The sequence below is a fragment of the Gavialis gangeticus genome, unplaced genomic scaffold (assembly GCF_001723915.1).
Source record: "Gavialis gangeticus isolate Ggan-Ray unplaced genomic scaffold, GavGan_comp1, whole genome shotgun sequence".
Taxonomy (NCBI): Eukaryota; Metazoa; Chordata; order Crocodylia; family Gavialidae; genus Gavialis; species Gavialis gangeticus.
In genome coordinates this window covers 44,772,012-44,792,719 of record NW_017729030.1, presented here as the reverse complement: position 1 = coordinate 44,792,719, position 20,708 = coordinate 44,772,012, and the positions used below count along the sequence as shown (strand labels likewise).

Sequence of the window (20,708 nt, the reverse complement as noted above, 5' to 3'; positions counted from 1 at the left end):
ATATATATATATAAAATGTGTGTGTGCGTTTAAATTACTTGGATATATATACTAAAACCCTCTGAAGTCAGAAAACAATATTTCATTTTCTTTATTCATTTAGTGAGTGCCTTATTTGCTGGGGCGGGGGGGAGTTTGTGCTGCAGAAGCTGTGTTTAAAGCTGGTTCTGGCTTTTGTTTATTTTAATATCCATACAATAACCCTGCAAGATCATTAGAAATTGCTTGGATAGGAAGAACCAAAGGGAACCATAAATTCTATCCTGCACTTACAGAAAATCAATCCCATTTTAACAGGGAAGAAGATGATAGCCTCAATTCAGAAATATACAGACTTTGCTTGCACTAGAGAAGTGCTATTAATTGTATTCATAATTTCTCTCATATGTATTCCCAGTGTCTGGTAAGTGGTGCCCATAATATTTCTTGAACCCTAAAAGTTGTTTTCTTACCAGCAATAGTCAGACATACATTTTTCCATCTGGATTTACCTCTGAATCTTTATTTGTTCTTTCAGTTACTGTTGTGCTTGTAGTTTTCATAGATTTCATAGTCATTAGGGCTGGAAGGGACCTTGCAAGATAGTCAGGTCCAGTCCCCTGCCCAAGGGTCAGGAAGTCAGCTGGGGCCAAATAATCCCAGCAAGATAGGCATCCAAGTGTTTCTTAAAGAAATCCAGAGCAGGTGTCTGCATCACCTCTGGGGGGAGTCTATTCCAGGCCCTGGGGGCTAGGAAGGTAAGAAGTTTTTCCATATGTCCAGCCTAAAATGGTCTTCCAAAGGTTTGTGACCATGGGACCTAGTCTTCTCATGGGTTGCCCTAGTGAACAGACATTCTCCCAGTTCCTGGTGCACACCCCTTAATAGGCATAGACAATGTATGGGGGGGCACAGGAGGACACGTGTCCCCGCTGAGACTGGCTACTGCTGAAACCACCATTGGCTTCTGCAGGTGGTTGCCACCCCTGCCCCAACTGCCAATGCGGCCACTAGTGGCTGCAGGCAGTCCCCGTTTGCCACCCGTCGCTCACCACCCCCCACCCTTGCCACTGAAACAGCCGTGGCCACCCACAGGCGGTCCCCGCTTGGACCACCCTGGCTGCTGACATCACCACGGCCACCTGTGGGTTGTCCCTGCTCTCTGCCACCATGCCCCTGTCACCAACACTACCTCTGTCACCTGTATGTGGTCTCTGTGCCCCCCCTTCCTCAGTAGGCACATGTCGTTCATGCTTATAGACTGCCACCAAGTTGCTCCTGAACCTACGCTTCTCCAGGCTGAAGAATGCCATGTCTTTCAGCCTCTCCTCATAAGGCTTGCTCTCTTGTTTTCTAATCATTCATGTGGCTCTCCTCTGGACTCTCTTCAGCTTCTCCACATCCTTTCTGAATTGTGGAGCCCAGAACTGGACACAGCATTCCAGCTGTGTTCTCACCAAGGCTGAGTAAAGTGGGAAGATGACTTCCTGGGTCTTGTTTGAGATCCATTTGAAGATGCAGGACAGAGTTTTGTTTGCTTTGCTGGCTGCAGCGTCTCATTGATGATTCATGTTCATTGTGTGGTCAGTCACGACCCCTAAGTCTCTTTCGGACACAGTGCTGTGTAGCATAGTACTACCAAATGTATAAGTGTGATGTGGTTTCTTTCTCCCAACGTGGAGCACCTTGCATTTCTCAGCATTGATTGCCATCAGGTTTTGATTGGCCCACCTTGTAAGCCTGTCGAGGTTGGCCTGGATTGCCAGCCTGTTCTCTGGGGTGGCTGCACTTCCCCATGGTTTGGTGTCATCAGTAAATTTAGGCAGTCTGCTTGTAGCACCTGAGTCCAGATCATTTATAAACACATTGAAGAGTATAGGTCCAAGAAAAGAGCCCTAGGGGATGCCACTGGTTACTGTGTGCCAAGTTGATTCAGTTCCATCAACTGTCACTCTGTCTACAGAGCCAGTTCCCCAGCCATCAGACTGTGAAGTTGTCTAGGCTGCAATTCCCCAATTTTTCCATGAGGACATCATGGGATACCAGGTCAAAGGCTTTCTTGAAGTCCAAGAATATGATATCCACCTCTTCTCCTTTGTCCAACTGATGCGTCACCTGGTCATAGGAGGAAATCAGGTTGGTCAGACAAGATCTACCCACCACGAAGCCATGTTGGCTAGCTCTCAGAATATTACTTTCTGTTAGGATGTTGGTAAAGGTGTTAATGATTTTTTCCAGGATCTTCCCAGGGAATGAGGTCAAGCTAATTGGCCTGTAGTTCCCTGCATCTTCCCTTCACCCTTTCTTGAAGATTGGCCCCCTTCCAATCATAAGGGCACCTCGCCCGAGCACCACAAGTTCTTTAATATCCTCACCATAGGCTGTGCTATAATGTCAGCTAGTTCCTTTAGCACTCTTGGGTGCATTCCATCTGGGCCAGCTGATTTGTGGATGTCTAGCCTCTTAAGATGTTCCCTCACAAGATCACTGGTAATGGTGGCTACAGGTTCGCCCTTCCCCTGGTGATCCTGTCTCTTGTCAGGCAGGGTGATGCCACTGGGCTGAGGGAAGATTGATGTGAAATAGTCATTAAGGAAATTTGGCTTTTTCCTGAGTGTCTGTCCCAGCCGCCTGTAGAGGGTTCTGGATTGAGAGTATGGTCAGGGGTAGAAAGGTAAGTAAGGTTTATTGACCTAACAAAAGCATGACTACGTGTAGTATACTAAGACAGATAATGACAGACAATAATAATTCACATTGGCAACTTATCAGCAGTCCTCTCTGATGCCTGATGTATGGCAAGTTTCTCTTTCCACAAAGCTCAGCAAAGTCAGGAGTCCCCGATCAGTGCTGTCCTAGAGGTACTGGGAAGGACCCTGGTATTCGGTCCTTGGGCTCCTCGAGATCCACGGGCCCACTGATCCAGGTCAGCAGCTAATTAGTCCCTTTCACAGACCTGTATCTTCCTTCCAAATGATTTCCGGATGTGCCAGCCAATTTATACCTTCTGAGCTATGCTGATAACTTACAGCCATTCAGATACTTCTTACTTCAGCTGTCCTTAGGACTGACCAATAACAGTACAAACCTTGCATTCTTTTGATAAGGTTAATTTGAACTGTGCCACAGGTTCTTACTACTTCAAGGCTTTGTTAAATTTACTAGGCCTTACTTTATACAAGTCTTTACCACATCTTTGACTTTAATTAGGCTTTTAGCACCAACATATAGCTTAATATCTGAACAAATGACAGAAAAACACTTGATGGAACAGGCAGGCAGGGCCAGGGTCGGGCTGGTGCTGGGCCTGGGCCAAGATTTGGGGTCGTGACAGCGCATGGTTGCATCTTGGGCCAGAGTCACAATCTACTCCCTGAATCATGGCTCTGCCCCAGGCTGCAGCCCCATGTTGTCACCACCCACAATCCCATCCCTGGCCCTGCCCACCCATCCTGCTCCCAGATGCCACTCCCCTTCCACCCACAGTCCCATCCCTTCTGCCTAGCCAAACATGCCCTGCTTTCAGGAGTTGCAGGCTGGTCTCCATGGAGGTCCTGCCCACCCACACCCTGTGGCATCCCTGGCAACAGATGTGGGGTGGACAGGCTGGGGTGCCTGGGCAGCAGGGCTGGGTCCAGTGGCAGTGGCAACACTGGCAGTGGCAGCCAGAAGGAGCAACCTCTCCCAGGAGTGCTGGGAAACTGAGTCCAGCTGTTGTGCCTCCCCAAGCCTGCTGCACATCTGGAGGTGGTAGAAACAGCTGCATGCACCACAGCCTGGGTTGCCCCCTGTGCTTGGGATGAGCAGGGCCAAGGGACCCACCATAGGCCAGATAAAATCCCTGGGTGCCCTGGATCCATGAGCCATATTTTGCCCACACCTCTTCTAGCAGGAATTGTGTGGAGTGCATTGCCACTAGAACTGGTTTGATTTTCATCAAAAAAATCCTGCAAATAAGGAAAAAATATTTTGAAAAACTTGACTTTTCTCTTTTTTATTTTTTAAAACTTTTTTCCTGAAATTACATATGTTATTAAAAATATTATTACCCTGTTGTTTAAATTGTTTATAATTTATTTCTGAATATAATATAAAACATTGGCCATGTCCTGTGAGGGGAGGGCAAGAGATTTCTCCTATCACCCTCACAATCAATATCTGTTGGTGCAGTTTCTGTACTTAATCTGGATTTGGAACAGGAAGCTTCAACTCTGGAGCTAGTTCCCTTTGCTCATATTTCAGCTATATTGCAGGACTCATATTTTAGTGAGGGTTTTTTTTCTTGACTAAATTATTTGGGATGATGAATTAGGTAAGGAAGATGTGGGGAGGTAAGCTATCAGGGAGTCTTCTTACACTATTGTTCAAGTATTAATCTGTAATTAATGTTAGGGGTTATACGTGTCATGAAGTTTGAGCTGAGGACACCAGTATTTTAGAAGTCAAAATAATTTATAGAAATAATTAGGTTTTATTAATCATCCTTTATTTTAAAATTAATCATCCTTTATTTTCTACTCCTTTTGTATTCTCTTCCTTCACATTCTGTAATAATTAAGTTGTGTTTTTAACTGTTTCTGTAACTTTTGAGGTAAGCATTGAGACTAATGATTTTTGCCACATTTTCTGCATCTACTTCCTTTCAATACACAGTAAGCAAAACCAGCGATGTTCAGTTTTTAAAAAACATTTCATATAGTGTGACATCTAAAAAAACAAACATCCCATACCATTATACAGTTAAACTAAGTGTTTTGTTTTCACTCTTTTCTAAAGTCATTTAAGCAATATAACAATTTACTGCCATATGTAATAGTGTAGCTCTAATGACCCAAGATTATATATTTTTGATAAATCTTTATGATGAACCTGTAAGACAGGATGCTTTAGGAACTTAGGAGTTCACCAGAGGCTCATGAAATTGTTTCACTTCTACTTTTAAATGGAACTGAAGAGCAACCAATATATCAGTGTTAAAATCAATTTGAATGGATCTACTTTGAAATCGAGCACCACAAATAAAATACAGTTCATTAACTGTGAATCATTTCTACAGTGTTCCAGCTTATGGCGACATTTGTCATCAGAATGCAACAAAGATACATTTGAGGACAGGCTTGGATTTCAATTTAAATGTGAAGCTTCCTTGAGGGATACAAATTGTCTTATCTAGAGACAGAGGCTTTTACAGTTCCTTTGGATCCAGATTTTAAAAGGGCCACAACCTGACATTAATTTTCATACCTATGGGTATTGTGGGCACAAAATAATTGTAATGACTAAATCCAAGTGTAAATAAAACCAATTAAACCTTCAGCTACCAAATTTACTGATGAAATCAGATCTCTGTCTAAACAAAATGTGTCCATAAATAATTATGTCAGTAATCAAGTATTAGTGCGAAACAGAAGCTTTTTTTCAATCTCATCACTTTTTGTTTTTCCTTTTCTTTCTCCGGTGCCAGGAAACAAATAAGGAATACATGCTTGATGTGTTTTTTGAAAAAAGTGAAGACAAACATCACAAGAGTTAAAAGAAAGGAGAGCTAGCGTTTCACTTTTAGAATTAAAGGTGTTGCAATTTTGTTTTCTGTTTTTCCCTTCCAGTGTAAGTAAAATTGGCTGTGAATTTGATTTCATAGGATCATAGGAAAGTAGGACTGGAACTGAGCTCACAACATCATCTAATTCAGCCCCTGCTCAAGGCAGGATCATTGTTCCCAATCCTATACAGGAACTAATACAGCAAGAAGATTTCTGAAGAGAGAGGGCCCATTATTTAATAAGGCCCAATGGCTGTAAGTTAAAGCTAAGCAAATTCAAACTACAGAAAAATGCAGTCTTAATAGAGAGCTGCATTAACCATTAGAGCAACTTACCTCCAGAGGTAGTAGATTTCCTGTCACTTGGAGTTTTTTAATCAAGTTTATATCTTTTAAAAATATATGTTTTAGTTTAGCAGAAAGTTATGAGCTTACTGCATGAATCACTGGGAAAAATCTGTGGCCCGTGTTACACCTGAGGTCAGTCTAGTTGAGCATAATGGTCCCATATGGACTTAGAATTCATGAATCTATGAATTTCAACATTACTGCAAATTAAACAATATAAGGCACAATAAAGTGAAATGCACAAAAGACCAATTTACATTGTAGCTGAGCAAACTACAGAGCTAGAACATATTGTTCTACGCTGTGGCATATCATTAAAATGAGCTAATAAATCAGATAAACATCCTATTTTTCTGAGGTATGCAGGTGGCTGTGTGGAAGCATTGATCAAGCCTTTGCCCCCTGAGATACAGGCTAAATGCAGATATTCAAAAAGCAATGGCAGAAACTGCTGTATCACACCTCTACGTGAAATGCTATAAGTTGGAGCGTGTTACAACCAAGCAGATGTGTGCTGTGTGGTTGTGGGGGGCAAGCTCAGTGTTTGCCTCCACTGGCCACGGCCAGCAGGTGGGGGCAAGGGGGTGCACCTTCATGCCTCCCAGGAGGCTGCTGGAGCAGCACCCCTTCCCACCACTTCCCCCTTCCCTACCACCTGGTGACTGTCAGCAGCAGCTAGGGGTGGAGAGGTGAGGAAACAGAGCCCCTCTGCTGCAAGGCCACCACAGAGCATACTAGCTTGTGGGGAGCACTGGGCCAAGCCACCACAGGAGGGGACTCCCTCCCCTGCAACTCCCATTCCCAGCATGGGGAAACATTGGACTAGGCTGCCCCTTCTGCAGCTGCTGGTTGCTGCTGTCAAGAGGCTGCGGTATGGGGAAAGGGAGTCCACCACCATGACCCTACCCCTCCCCAAGCTTGCTAGCTGAGGACTTGGGGGGGGCAACTGGGCTATGTCCCCATGGTGGTGGGGGGGGCTCCCTTCCCCCTCCACCCAATCCTCTTGACAGCGGCAGCCAGCAGATAGCCGGAGGGACAGCCTGGGCCAGCATTTCCGCATGCCAGTAACTGGGGAGAAGGGTGCCCCTCTGCTGTGCAAGCCAGCCCAGCCTCCCCAAAGACCCTAGCTAGCAAGATGGGAGGGGTTGGGGGGGGGGAGGCTTGCCCTAGCCTCTTGACAGCGGCAGACAGCAGATGCAGCAGAGCTACCTGGCCCCATGTTTTGCTGCATTGGGAACTACAGCCAGAGGGAAGGGAATGCCGGTGCCTCAGACTGACCCCCCCCCTCCAAAACAGCAAGCTGTGTGGCTTTGTGGCATGGGGGGCTCCCTTTTTCCCTGGCCACAGTTTCTGGTGCAGCAAAAAGCTGGAGCAGCCTTGCTATGCAGCTTCTGGTGACAGCTGCTAGGTCGGTTGGGTGGGAGATTGGGTGATCCCATGCTGATCCAGCTCGGCCCAACCCCCGCCCCCCTTGAGCACGAAGCCAGCAAGCTGTTGGAGGGGCAAGGTCTTCATGGCAGGAGGGCTCCATTCAGTGACCCTCCCCACCCAAGTGACATGGCAGTTGGAGCCAGAAGCATGCACTGTGGGGATGCTCCATGAATTGTGACCAGGGGGTGGAGCCTCTATGCTGCATAAACCCAGCCTGGCCCCTCCTGTGACCCCTTAGCCAACAAGCTATGGTGGGGACCCTTGCAGCAGGGGGATCCCTTCCCCACTCTCCCCCATAGCCACTGCTGATAGATGCCAGCTCATGAGTGGGCAGAACTGGAGAGATGGGCAGTAACTGCTGGGAGAGGGACCCCAGAGCACCTCCTGGCTAAGCTGTGGCACACTGTGGGGCTGGGGCAATTGAAGGGATAGAACCCCCTTTCCACCCATCCCATTGCCAGGCTGTGCAGGGAGCTGGGATCAGAAGCTGTCACTGATTTGGGTCATTGCAAATCAGCTCTACTTGAGGCTAGAGTGCAGACCTATGCAATGCTGTCCGGGATGGTGGCAACCGTGCAATAAGTTAACTCTCAATGGGATCTGGCACAAACATTTAATAAAGCACCATAACAGAAAATGCTGTAGGTTAGTACACAACCATCCAGGGTTAACTTAGAGTGGGATCCATTTTTAAAGTGCTCTAAGAACTGTGAATGTCTGTTCTGTTATGGCTGTAAAGCAGTTTCTGCATGCTTCATACACATTAAGTGTAACATCTGTACCTAGCCAAAGATGCTAGGTTGTTTCTGGCATAATATGATGAATCATTCCCTCCATCTCTTGTATAAGGAACACAATAGTGTGGCCATGGAGTGGGAGGGGTGTGTGTGCGTGTGTGTGTGCATGCACACACAGCTCAATACTTTGTTTCTTATCATTCCAGATTCTCTGTATGATGTCATCACAGTGGGAGCCCCTGCAGCACATTATCAGGGATTTAAGAATGGTGGCCTTCGGAAACTGTTGAATAAATTTGAGGCAGAAAGGCGAAAGTAAGTACTTATTATAAATAACTAGGACATTGCTCTGCAATTTGTCATCTGCTGATCAAATAGTCTTATCTGCTTAATGTGTAGCAGGTTAAATGTACTGGCATCAGATAAGGCTCTGCCTGCCAAATAGCTCCTTTATCTTCCACTCTTTATTAGGTTGTTTAATTATTTAGGATTCTATTTTAGGTTTTAAGGGCAAGGTTTATGTTTACCATGGAATCAAATAAAGCAAGGGTGTCAAATGTAAAGCCCGTGGGCTGGGTATGGCCCACAGAGCTGCTCTGTCCAGCTTGGAGGGCCACCAGGAGTTGGGGGTGTGACCAAGGAAAGTGGCCTGCTACAAAATTCAGGACCCTTGGGCCCTGATAAACATTGCAGTTGGTGGTAGGAGAGTGAGTGAAAGCTTATGCAGCCCCAGGTTAGTCAGAGCTGCTGACACCACCGTTGTCACACATCCTGGGCTGAATCTGTTCAGCAAGGAGCCCCATAGCTGAGATTCAGCCTGGGGTGCCAGATGAGTTTAATACCCCTGAAATAAAGTTAAGTCAAGCTATAATATTTTTCTCCCCGCATTTCAGGAAAGGAGCACTTGTGTTTGAAACTAGTTCATAAGAAAGGGCAACCTCTTCTGTAGCATTTTATAAAGGCTTTGTAACAATCTGTGCTAACAGAGAAAGTAACATATAGCCACATTTCAACAGTTTTTTCCTTTGTAACAATTGTATGTAGAATGTCTGTAGATAGCACTTCACATTTATATGCAAGTATAGATACCATCTTCACAAAACACCCCACTGAAGTAGGTAAGAAACTATTGTCCTTATTCTACAATAGGGAAACTGAGATTCCATAAAGACAGAGAGCCTTTTCATGATCCTTGCTCAGACAAGCATCTGAGCCCATAGTTACAGTCAACCTTTCAGTTTAGTATGTTGCTGACTGAGTAGGAAATGCATGTGCTTGCTGAACTGGGGCCTTTCAGGAGTTCTGATCAGCCTGTAACTGTCACTGAATTCAGTGGTAGCTGTGAATGCTCTGTCTTGTTGATATTTAGGCCTGCAGTGACTGAACCAATCTCCTACAATTTAATCCAAGTGTCATTTGAATTAGAACTCAAGGGTTACTGACTGCTGCTGTCATGTTCATTTATTAGACTGTCATGAGTCTCCTTTGAAGATGAATTATCATATATACCCAATGCTAAACAATGTTTATTGTTATCACCATCACAAAGCACACAAAAGAGACTGATGAAGTTTTACTGTTTACTTCAGTGTTGTCTAATAACATTTTTGCCTTAATCCCCCAATGCACACAGTTTGCATTTTCTCTAGTGATCCGTCAATACAAAATGCATTTTTAGGCTGTCAGCTGCAACTCTGCTCCTGACTTCTTATGGTAACAGAGTAAAATAAAACATGACTATTAACAATAATAATATTACAGTACCTAAGAGCCCCAGTCATGTATCACAGCCCCATTTTGCAAGGCACTGTCCTAACAGACAGTACCCAAGGAGCTTATTATTTGAATTCATTTTGAAGGTTGTTTGAGTGAGTGAACTACTTGCTTATGCAGTTGCAAAGCAGCACCACAGGGAATGATGGAAATGATTAGCTCAAACATATCTGATATTTTAATAACTTCTTCAATTTTTTTCTATTTTAAACTGTACATGGATATAAAAGTTTTAAGGAAGAAGTTTCCCTGGCCTGCTTACAAAGCAGAAAAGTTACCGGTGAAAGGCAAATATTGCTTAGCACTGACAAATTCCTGAAATGGAGGTTAGTACTGAGAATCCATAGGATCATAGGAAAATAGAGCTGGAAGAGACCTCATGAGATTATCTAGTCCAGCCTGCTGTTTAAGGTAGATATACTTCTTCCCTTAAGAACATGGTTGTTCATAGGCACCAACTTTGGTTTTTGCCAGTGGGTGCTTAAAGACATAAATGTGCCCCACCCCCAAAAACGGCACCTTACTTTGAACTTGGCACGTTCCTGAGCCAAGCTCCGCACACGCCCAGAAGAGGCAGCACGTTACTTCAACCCGCCTCTGGAGCATCTGTTTAGATCAGGCACTTCATTGGGGTTTTTTGGGGGCTTTTATCTAATAGCTGTTTGAATCAGCTTTAGCTAAAAGTGCCAAAAAGCCCCACTGCAGTCCCTCATCTTTACAGACTAGGCAGATCTGGGTCAAAATAATGCACTGCTTTTTCCAGTAAAGCACGTTTTTGTTTTTGTTTTTTTTAACATCTTGGCTATGGCTTGTGGGTACTGAGCACCCGCTAACTTTTTTTCAGTGGGTGCTTAAGCATGAGAGCACCCACAGAGTTGGCACCTGTGTGGTAGCTTGTGTTTTAGAACAGCTGGTTTCTTTCTAAAAAGATTGTCTGGATTTAGATTTTAAAAAATTGTGTTGTCTTGTACTGCAAGCACACACATAACTAGATTCAGTTTCTTAGAAGCTGCAAGACTCTGAATTGGTGTCAGCTCCTTAGGTACCACAATGAATGGGAGTTTGTATGCTCTGTGTTTATGTTGGATGCTAGCAGTGCATCTCCCTTTCACTGGTATGATATGTTCTTAAATAGCCAGTTATTGTGATGCTTGTTGGACTCACTTTTGGTCTGTTATAATTTTCAATATTCATGCTCTGGTATAATGTTAATCCCGAGCTCCAGTGTCCAGTTTAAATATAACTATTGTTCCTTGCACTTCCACTGGCAAAATCCAATCCCCCTCCTTGATTTTGCTTGATTCTACTATATCTATAGAAAATTCTTCTGGTATGCTGTCAACTGTAGGCACTTGAAGTGTTTGTGTTTGGGATCTGCAGTACCTGACTAAATGGTTCCACCTGTTACAGTTAAAATAAAGCTTTCCAAATGCAGCACATTTGGGTTCATGTTGTCTTTCACAGTTGCTGTAAAATTGGGTGACTGCTTTCTCTCATTTACAGTCCCTTTGCTAATGGAAAATACCACCCTGTAAGGTGGCTTTTTCTGGCCACATTCTTTCATGCATGCTGTGTGGACAATGCCTTTTGGTGCATTCAGCCCTATAGCCTGAATCTTCACAGTTTCTGCTGCCTTGTACATCTGTATAGTCTTTTTTTAGGGATAAGTCTTCCTCACACAATAGTTTTTCTTGTAACACATTGTCTATAGTGCCACAAATAATCCCATCTCTAATCGGGGATTGTGTTGGGTTCCTAAAAGCAGTGTTCTTATTCAGTCTGTTTAGTTCAGTGACATTCTGATCTATACTTTCTCCTTGTTTGTTTTCACGTTAAAAATCTGTATCTTTCAGGTGTTTTACCCTTTTTTTTTGCATACAGTACTCCTGAAATTTGGACAGTATTAAATTTAACTACTTAGTTTGGCCTTTTGCAAAGGTAAAAGTATTATTAACAGCTTCTTCCCCCACAATATGCATGAAGATTGAGGATTTGACTTTGCTGTTTTTCTCTTCTACATCTGTGGCTGCTAGGTACCGCTCAAACGTTTGACTGAATGTCTTCCACTTCACTGTTGTATTGCCTGACATCAGAAGGCCAAGTGGAGGTTGCAAAACTTTCATGACTGTCTGTTTACCTAGATTATAATTGTGCAGGAAGATCATTTACAGTGGCTCTTGTCCTTCCATGTGACTCATTGCCCCATGTACTGTTAGTTTCCATCTTCTGTTTCAGTCTCAAACTCAAATTCTTTCAAGTTGTTTCTTACTTACCCTGCTGACACCATGCAGTGATTATTAGCTTCAATACATACAGGTTTAAGTGAATGAGAAGAACTACAAAAACTTTGAGGAGATGTAGGTAACCTCTGAAGCCCCTTTGTCTGTCTCCAACTCAACTTGCTCCTTATTTTAGAGACCATCTCCCAATTCTCAACTCCTACTATTAGGAAGTATCTCTAAGTTTTAATTTCAGTTATTACACATCCCAAGTACAGGGCAGTTCAGTTACTACATATCCCAAGTACAGGACTTTTTATTCATTTGTCCTTGTTTAATTTAATCTAGTTGATTGTGAATCATTCTTCCAGATTATCCAGATTATTTTGGGTCCCTGTCATACCTTCTAGAGTGTCTGCAACTCCACTCAGCTTGGTATCATCTACAAATTTGCTAAACGTGCACTCAGCCCCATCATCCAAATTAATAATGAAGATCTTAAATAATACCAGACCCAGGACAAACCTCTGGGGGATGCCTCCTGATACCTCCTCCCAACTAGGCATTAAACCATTCATGACTACTTGTTGAGGACAATGATCCAATCAGTTTTGCATTCACCTTATAGTACTTGCATTTAGTTTGTATTCTCTTAGTCTGTTAATGAGAATGTGGGAGACAGTGTCAAGAGCCTTGCTAAAGTCAAGGTATATCACATCCACTCCTCTCTCTCCATCCACAGAGCCTGTCACCATATAGAAGGAAATCAGGTTGTAATTTGCTTTTGGTGAATCCATGATGGCTGTTCCTGAGTACCTTGTTCTCCTTGGGAAGTCTCTACTTACAACTCCAGCAAATGGCTCTAGATACAGAAGAAACCCAACCCTGAGAATCAGGAGGCTAGTGAAATTAGCATTTACTAATACAAAAACAAAAAACATAAAGCACTTAAGCACTGTTTTTTCCCCAAGTGACCTAGAACATTATGATCACAAGCAAAACCCACGTTTAAGTGTATAAACACCTGAAAATTGGGCAACAGAGCACCAAATTGTCAGTGTATATTAATAATGTTAGTAGTAATATTTTGTAATACTGCACTGGCTTCCATCAGAGAGTCTTTAATGGTATAACATGTTACTATGTTAACTGTTTCAGTATCTCAGTTCATACTGTTATCCCTGTCTTATGAATGGTATAGTTGATGCACCAAGAATTAGTTCAACAGTTTAAAACACGGATGCTTAAAGTTATATAGATAAGTTAAATGTAATAAGAATACATGGGTACACAGTGCCACTGATGATCAGGCTTCTGATTTAAGTGCCTAATTGAGATTACCAAGTTTTGAAAAATTTAACCTAGGTGATTTGTCCAAAATCCTACAGAAAGCACGTGGCAAAGTCAGAAATGATGTCCTATGCTTTAATCACAAAAGCATTCATATTCAGTGCACAAAAGCAAGTGCAATTTTGAAAATGTTGCCTTTACCATAAGTTTGTTTTAGAGATCTTTTTTCTCATAAGGAAAAGACAACAAATGGAGAAAACCTTGTTCTGCACACAATGCTTACCAAGTTCTTGTAGCATGATTTTGCCCTCAGGATCATGGCTGATTTAACTACAACATGGCTTTCACATTCTTGAATTGCCATTCTCCCCCTCCTATGCATGTGCTGAGACTATCACATTACATCCTTTAGAGGATGACAGGGCATTCTCAACTATACAGCTGGCTCTTAGCTGTCTGATTCATAACTCTAACAAGCTTCTTTTCTAACATTTGCTCTTCACTTTTTTTTTCAGTTTGTTTTAATAGAAAATAGTTAATAACTATAGGAACTGCTCTTGCATCAGACTGTTTCCTTTGTCCTAGCTTCTGTTTTGGCATCCTAAAAATAGAGAAAATAGATAGTGATAGAAGTATGTAGTACTTTCTGTATCTGATCTATTTTAATATGTACACCAACTTTTGTGCTGAACTTTATTTTTTAAAAATGTATGCAAGTCATTGAATTTGCTAGTGCTCATCATAAGCACAGCTTAATGAGTATAATTACTTCTAAATAAAATGGTTTATATTAGTATAGTCCATTCCTCCAGAAAGATCCTAAAGCACTTTACATATTGGTTTACATATTGCAGATTTATTTCACGGAAAGAGTTTGAACTGCATTTTTAATTTGGGTCTGTACATTAAGGTTCCAGAGGTATGTGCCATATAGAAACCTCAGTCCACAGTGAAACTCTCTTACTTGCCAGTCAGAATCTTGTATGGAGACTCAGGATAGAATATGCTCCCTCCAATACTAACTGAACATTCATTATTAAAGTATGTATATGTCCTGGTCAGTCAGGAACTGGGGGAAATTGCCATGTAAAGAAGAAACATGACCTGTCTTAGAGTTTCCATAGGGGCTGCATATGTTGCACAGTTCTTCAATCCATGTCTACTCAGCTTTACTACTACTTCTTGTGTCTTTACACCACATTTGACCATTTTGTTGCACATACTTGTGCTCGTTTATTGTACTTTGCAAGGTCCTTCATTATACATGTGCCTTCAAGCAGTGGGCATTGCAGCCGGTGTTGCATAGTCTGAGGCTCTGTGCCACAGTCGCAGGTGGTTGAACCAATGGTATAGCTCCACTTCTTCAATAGTTCCTTGGAGCGTCTGACTCCTTTGCCATGGTTTGTCAGTATGGTTCATAAGGACTCGGTTGTTGGAATATCCATTTTTCTTCTGTCAGGTATTTTCTTCAGCCTCTTATAGATTCATAGATATTAGGGTCAGAAGGGACATCAGGATATCATCGCATCTGACTCCCTGCCTTGGGCAGAAAAGAGTGCTTGGGTCAGATGACCTCAGACAGGTGCTTGTTGACATCTTGTTCCACATCTGTAGTTGTGTCTCCTTGGGTATAGCACTGAGAGGTTGGGTGCTGGTGATGAAGCACCTGCATAACTTCAGATGTTTGTGTGCTGGGGGATGGTTGTACAGTGGGTGTCTCATATCTGTAGTTTGTCTCCATCTTTGTATCTTGCTGGACCTTTACTTCTATCTTTACTGAATAGGATCAATGGAGGCATGACTACTTTATGGCTCCCCTGCAGGGCTTTTTGTGGCCCAAGCCTAGGAGAAGTCCCTCCGGCAAGTATATCAGCTCCATTCAAAGTCTGCTTGCTGTGAACTCCCGGAGTAGGAGTAGGAAACAAGAGTCAGAAAAAAGGACAAAGTATGTTGTAGGGTTGTTAATGAAGAGAGTACCAGCAGCCTCCTTTTACTTTTATGTTCATATGTCAAAAGCTTATATCCTTCAGATGTGTTGCTATGCAGAGGGGCTTGTATGGTTTTCAGGGGCTAGGAAGCAAAGGAAGTACTGATTTCAATGCTGCTTACATGCTTGTTCCTGAGTAAGTTCCAAAGTCTGCCTATGAGGTAATATAAATGTGAATAATATTGCTGTCCTTTTTGACCCTTTTAACCAGTGGTCTCTCCCTAAAAGTACAGTGGACTTAGATACTCTCTGTGCACCTTCTTCCACAGCCCTGGTACTAAATGTGCTGAAGGTGCCCTGAATCAGCAACTGATCCTGCAAGAAGCTTTTTCAGCTCTGTACATGGGGGATTCATACACCTATGAATCTCCAAGAGCCAGGAAGAGCTGCATCATCCAAAATGCACAGTCCCTTGCTCTGTTTACCTGAGAGGGCAAAGAAAAGGGGGCCGTGCCAACGTTTGTCCTCTTCCTCCTTGACCCCTGTGTGTATTTTTGATGGAAAGTGGAAAAGAGGGACTTGAAAAATAATCATACATATCTTAATGTAGGGAACACTTTAGATAGGCAAAATGTAAGAGCACAAACAGATATTTGAAAGGACCTTTCTGATTTTTACCAGGAAGATGTTTTTTTCAGTGTGGCAGTGACAACTATTTTTGTATGCACATGTTTATTTAGTTGCATGAAGATGCTTTGAGGCCATGTAGCATTTCCAGGGGCAGCTTTTACAATTCAAATTTTCTGTATCGTAGAAGGAACACCTCTGTGAAGCCTCAGTTGAGGGAAGAGGTGACACTCTGAGATAGTAGGCAGAATATAAAGTGAACAGATAAAAATGCAGATTTATTAGCTGCCCCTCTGGGACTGAGTTGAAGACCTAGAGAGAGATGTGGAAAGAGATTACTTCCCAAGATTACCTAGGACATTTTTCGCAGCTGCATATTCCTCATGTCTTGAATCTCCAGATTAATTACTACAGCATCTTACAGGAATATCCAACAGTGTCATCATTGAAAAAATACCATTCTTTGAATAGGTGTCTTCATTTTGCTTCACGTCTACCTATGGTCAGTTATACCACTGTCCAAGTTATGTTCTAAATACTAGTTTGCAAGGGTACAAAAACAGAAAGAAAAATACATTGCAATAAAGTTTTTACCAAGGCAGAAGAATGAAAAAATTGCATACAAATTGGAGGCACATTGAAGGAATTTGCAATTATATAGACTTCATTTTTAGCAGAAGAAAAATACCATAGATGCTGCTGAATCCAATTATTAAAAACACTATTTTTGAAGCTCTAACTGTGATCATTATAACGAAATGATCGATACATCCAGGTATTTAAAACATTGAGACCTAAATGAGGTACTTGCAAAGAAAAAAAATCCATATTTCAAGAAAAAGATAAGGTTTACTAGGCATTTGTCCCCAAGACAGGTCAGTTAGGTTATAATAGGCCCCAGCTGGCACATTCACAATCTATATATTTCTTTACCAGGAGCAGAATGGCATTCAAAACAGTTTACCATTGGAAACAGCAGACATAATAATTCCATCTAAAACTTACCCCTTAAAATTACATATCCCCCAGTCAAGGTAACAAAAAGTACGCACCTCAACATCAGTAAGAAAAAAAAAAGGAAGTAATGTTTGAGCCAGATGAAGAAATCAACACTGAAAGAAGATATACCGAATGCAATGTCTATGAAATCGAGGGCTGGACTCGATGATCTTCTGAGGTCCCTTCCAGCCCTCATGTCTGTGAAATCTATGAAAGAGAGAGGTGTGTTGCTGTGATGTGTGTCAGCTTTGAAAATACAGGACATACAGAATTTCCTGTGACTTAAAAAGAAAAATTAGTGGGACAGGTGCATGCTCTCTCTCTCTCCCCTCCCTGCCCCCTTTCAGGTTTTTTAAATAAATTGGACAGTGGTGATGTATAAATAACCTGCATGTAGTATTTTAAAAAATGAAAATGTTTTATAGCATGACTCAGGGATGGCAAATGTACAACCCACAGAGCCATGCAGAGCTTGTGCAGGGAGTGTGGCTTGCAGAGGCACCACCAAAATCCAGGTTACAGAGCTATATTGGGGTACATGTCAGTAGCAGGGGTTGAACGATGGATTCAGTAGCTCCCCCTCTCTGCCACCATGGCTGCTGCTCCCCCTATGTTGCCACCACATCTGGATCCAACCCATAAGCAAACCTGTGGTCCGGAATCAGCCAAGGAGGCCAAGTGTGGCTGATACCTCTAGCTTAGTGATTTTTTTTTTTACTTGATTTTTCTTGTTTTTCAAAATAAAGCTATAATTTCCAACTTTCAAAAGACAAAAGAAAGTCTATTGTCAAAGTTTTTCTCCAACTGATATAAGCTGCTTCGTCTTCCAGTAAATGGAAGGACTTGTCTTTTCACCAATATGCAAAGCTAATTATTCTTTTTTAGAACAGAGTTGTTCAGGAACATAAAGTCAAATGTACTGTAAGGTATATTGATGCACTCTATCAATGCTTTAAATGTTTATAAATCATTTTCAAGATACACTGAGGACTTTTTCTCTTATTTTAAAGCCAACTTGATGATACATACTTCAGCTAAAACACATTGGTTTTAACATCTGATAAGATCTTTAATGCCCCAGTACTAACCATCAAGCAAAACAGAGATGTCCCAGATGCTGAATTAGCTTCTAGGATTTGTTGTTTGTTTGCCAGTTTTTAATAAGGACACTGGAAATACTCCTAGTCTTCAAGAGATCAAACTTGAGGCTGAGAGAACACTGAAAGGATATTTTAAGAGCTGTAATTATTTGATTTGGGTTTAAATTATCTAAAAGACACCTCTTTATACAACTAAACATATAGATCTTAGGTCAAAGTGTGAGGTAAGTGTCTTTGACAGTGTACTCATTACAAGAGATGTCATTAAAGTTGAAATCTGCAGGGTTCCTATTACCTGAGTTTCATAACTTTCAACCCATTTCCATTCTCTGTGGAGCCTGAATTGGTACTGTTTCACAGAAAACCCAGAAATGTTGAAATAATAATGACTTGTGTTTGATCTAATTGTAGCCTTTATTCTCAAAGGGAAATCACAGCCTGTCACACATAGCACTTTCCAGGAAGACATTATTCTTTGTTCACTTTCCCTCTCTTTGTGTGTGAGCTTGTATCTGTGCGTGAGGGAGAGATAAGATGTCATGGAGATGAACATTTTTGCATTGACCGTAAAATTAATCATCAGGTCTGTGGATTTTTTTGGTAAAAATTCAAACAAAAGATTTGAGCGCTGTTCATTTAATATGTAAAAATCCTGTCAAAATATTACCTATTTGCTAGATTTTTCTGGGTCAGATTGCCCCAAACATTTCTTCAGTTGTGAGATAAGGGAAGGTAGGGACCTTGAGCTTCCCACAAAAGGGCCAGGAAGGATTACAGTTGCCTTGGTTGGGAGACTTTATTCAGCACTCCAGCACTCCTTCTGTGACATTTTTATAATCCTTAAAAGCAGTAATGGTACGGTGGGGTTAGAGACATGGGTTTGTTCTGTCTTCTGCACCAGCCCACAATTCAGGCAGGGAATGAACATGGCTCCATTTTGAAGGCTGGCATAGCATTTGTACTCCTGAAGCAGTGCAGCTCAACCCATTCCTAGCAAAAGATTTTGCCTAAAAGACTCAATTTATCTAGCTATGCTTTGGGGTTTGGTGGTAGCATTAAGGATTTTGTAGTTGCATTAGAACTGTCTTTGCTTACCTGCATTAGCATCTTGTGCCATTCCTGTGATTCATTTGGCCATTAGAGGCCTGCCCCCATCATAGGATGTTCCTTGGGTAGCATAAAGCCACCAAAGCAGCTTAGATACCTCTGACCCCACACCCTGCATGAGGCCATTAGAGATCTTGCAGAAGGTAACACTGAAGACTTTTAACCAGGCCTAGAGAGCTGATGGCATTTGAAGCAGTTGGAGACCTATTCTAAGACTCGGGAGGGGAATGGGAAGTGTCACCTAGACAATCTTTGTAATCATTCCTAAAACTGTACAGTCTGGCCTTGATGTAGCTGAAGACTGTGACCCAAAACAATTGATTTGTTAAATGCAGGTAGATTAGATTATAGAATTGTATTGGGTTTTACATTGTATTTTGGGCTGTCATTTTCAAAGAAGCCCTAAAGAAGTTGGTTGTACAGCCCTTTGTGAAGCTCAAAAGTAGCTCAATCTGTTATTGCAGCAGGCCTGTTTGAAAATCCCAGCCCAAGTAAATGGGTTCAGTTTTATTTCCCAGGTACTGTGAGTTTTCCATATTTTTATCCATTTTATTTTTACCCTAAATTTTCGCTTCCAAATTTGTTGCCATGAAAATAAATAGAACCAGGAGCAATGAATACGAAGTCCTGGAAGGTCACTTCAGGCTCAATTCCAGGAAAAACTCCTTCACAGTTAGGGTGACCAGACTGTGGAATAAACTCCCTCCAGTGTTGGGGCAGTCACCTACCCTGGAAATCTTCAGAAGGACACTGGACAGTCACCTCGCTGGGGTCAAGTTGTCTTTTCCTGCATAGTGCAGGGGGACTGGACCTGATGATCTACAAGGTCCCTTCTAGCCCCTAACAATCTATGAATCTTTAAACAACAAGTTGCTGCATAGGTAGCTCAAGCAACACATGCACACACTCAAGGTTATGCTGTAAGAGATGTTTTTCTTGCTATATGTAGCTTATATGCATTCCAAATTTTATCATCAGCAATTGTTACTGAGAGAAACACTAGGTCAAATGTTCATTGCTAAAACATTTTAACCTAGTTCCAGATGGTGGCAATTTAACTCACTTACAAGAATGACTCAGTTAACAGCAGGAGTGGAGTTACATTGAGCGTTGTTAAAAATTCAGCATTTAATATACTGCAACATTTTTCCTAAACAAAAACCCTCTTCACTTAAAAAGCATTCCTGAAGTAATGTATATAATTTTTTCAAATAACATGAAAAAGCCATTACTGTAATCTAAAGAATGAAATGACCCCTTAAGATAATGCAAATATAGTTGCCTATTGGTAGTAATGATGTTGAAAATTTGCTTTGTACACTCCAGTGAAAACTTTTACTCTAACCCAGAGGACATAAGTATAATTCTTTCAACATATACGTGCCTAATTATATACTTAGAATATCAAGTGTATATTTTTTGCTGTGCTTACTGATTTCACTGGTAGTGTTACCTAAGGTTACCATATTTCCAGGATCAAAAAAGAGGACACCTGTCGGGGGGAGGGGGCTGGGAGCCAGTGGGGGTAGAGGGGTAAAAGGGGGGGAGAGGGTTATATGATTGTGGGGAGGGGGCAGTGATGTGCCTGTGCCCTGCCTCAGCCCCTCAGTCCTAAGCCTTTGCTCCCCC

At 42.1% G+C, this 20,708-nt stretch overlaps 1 protein-coding gene across 2 annotated transcripts in view; it reads left to right on the top strand.

Moving 5' to 3' along the window:
- Positions 1-20,708, top strand: part of INPP4B (inositol polyphosphate-4-phosphatase type II B) — a 437,109-nt gene that overhangs the window by 259,770 nt on the left and 156,631 nt on the right. For both annotated transcript variants that reach the window (XM_019522133.1, XM_019522134.1), the window contains exon 12: positions 8,244-8,352. In XM_019522133.1, coding sequence (XP_019377678.1) covers positions 8,244-8,352 — 109 coding nt within the window. The remainder of the gene's footprint in view (positions 1-8,243; positions 8,353-20,708) is intronic.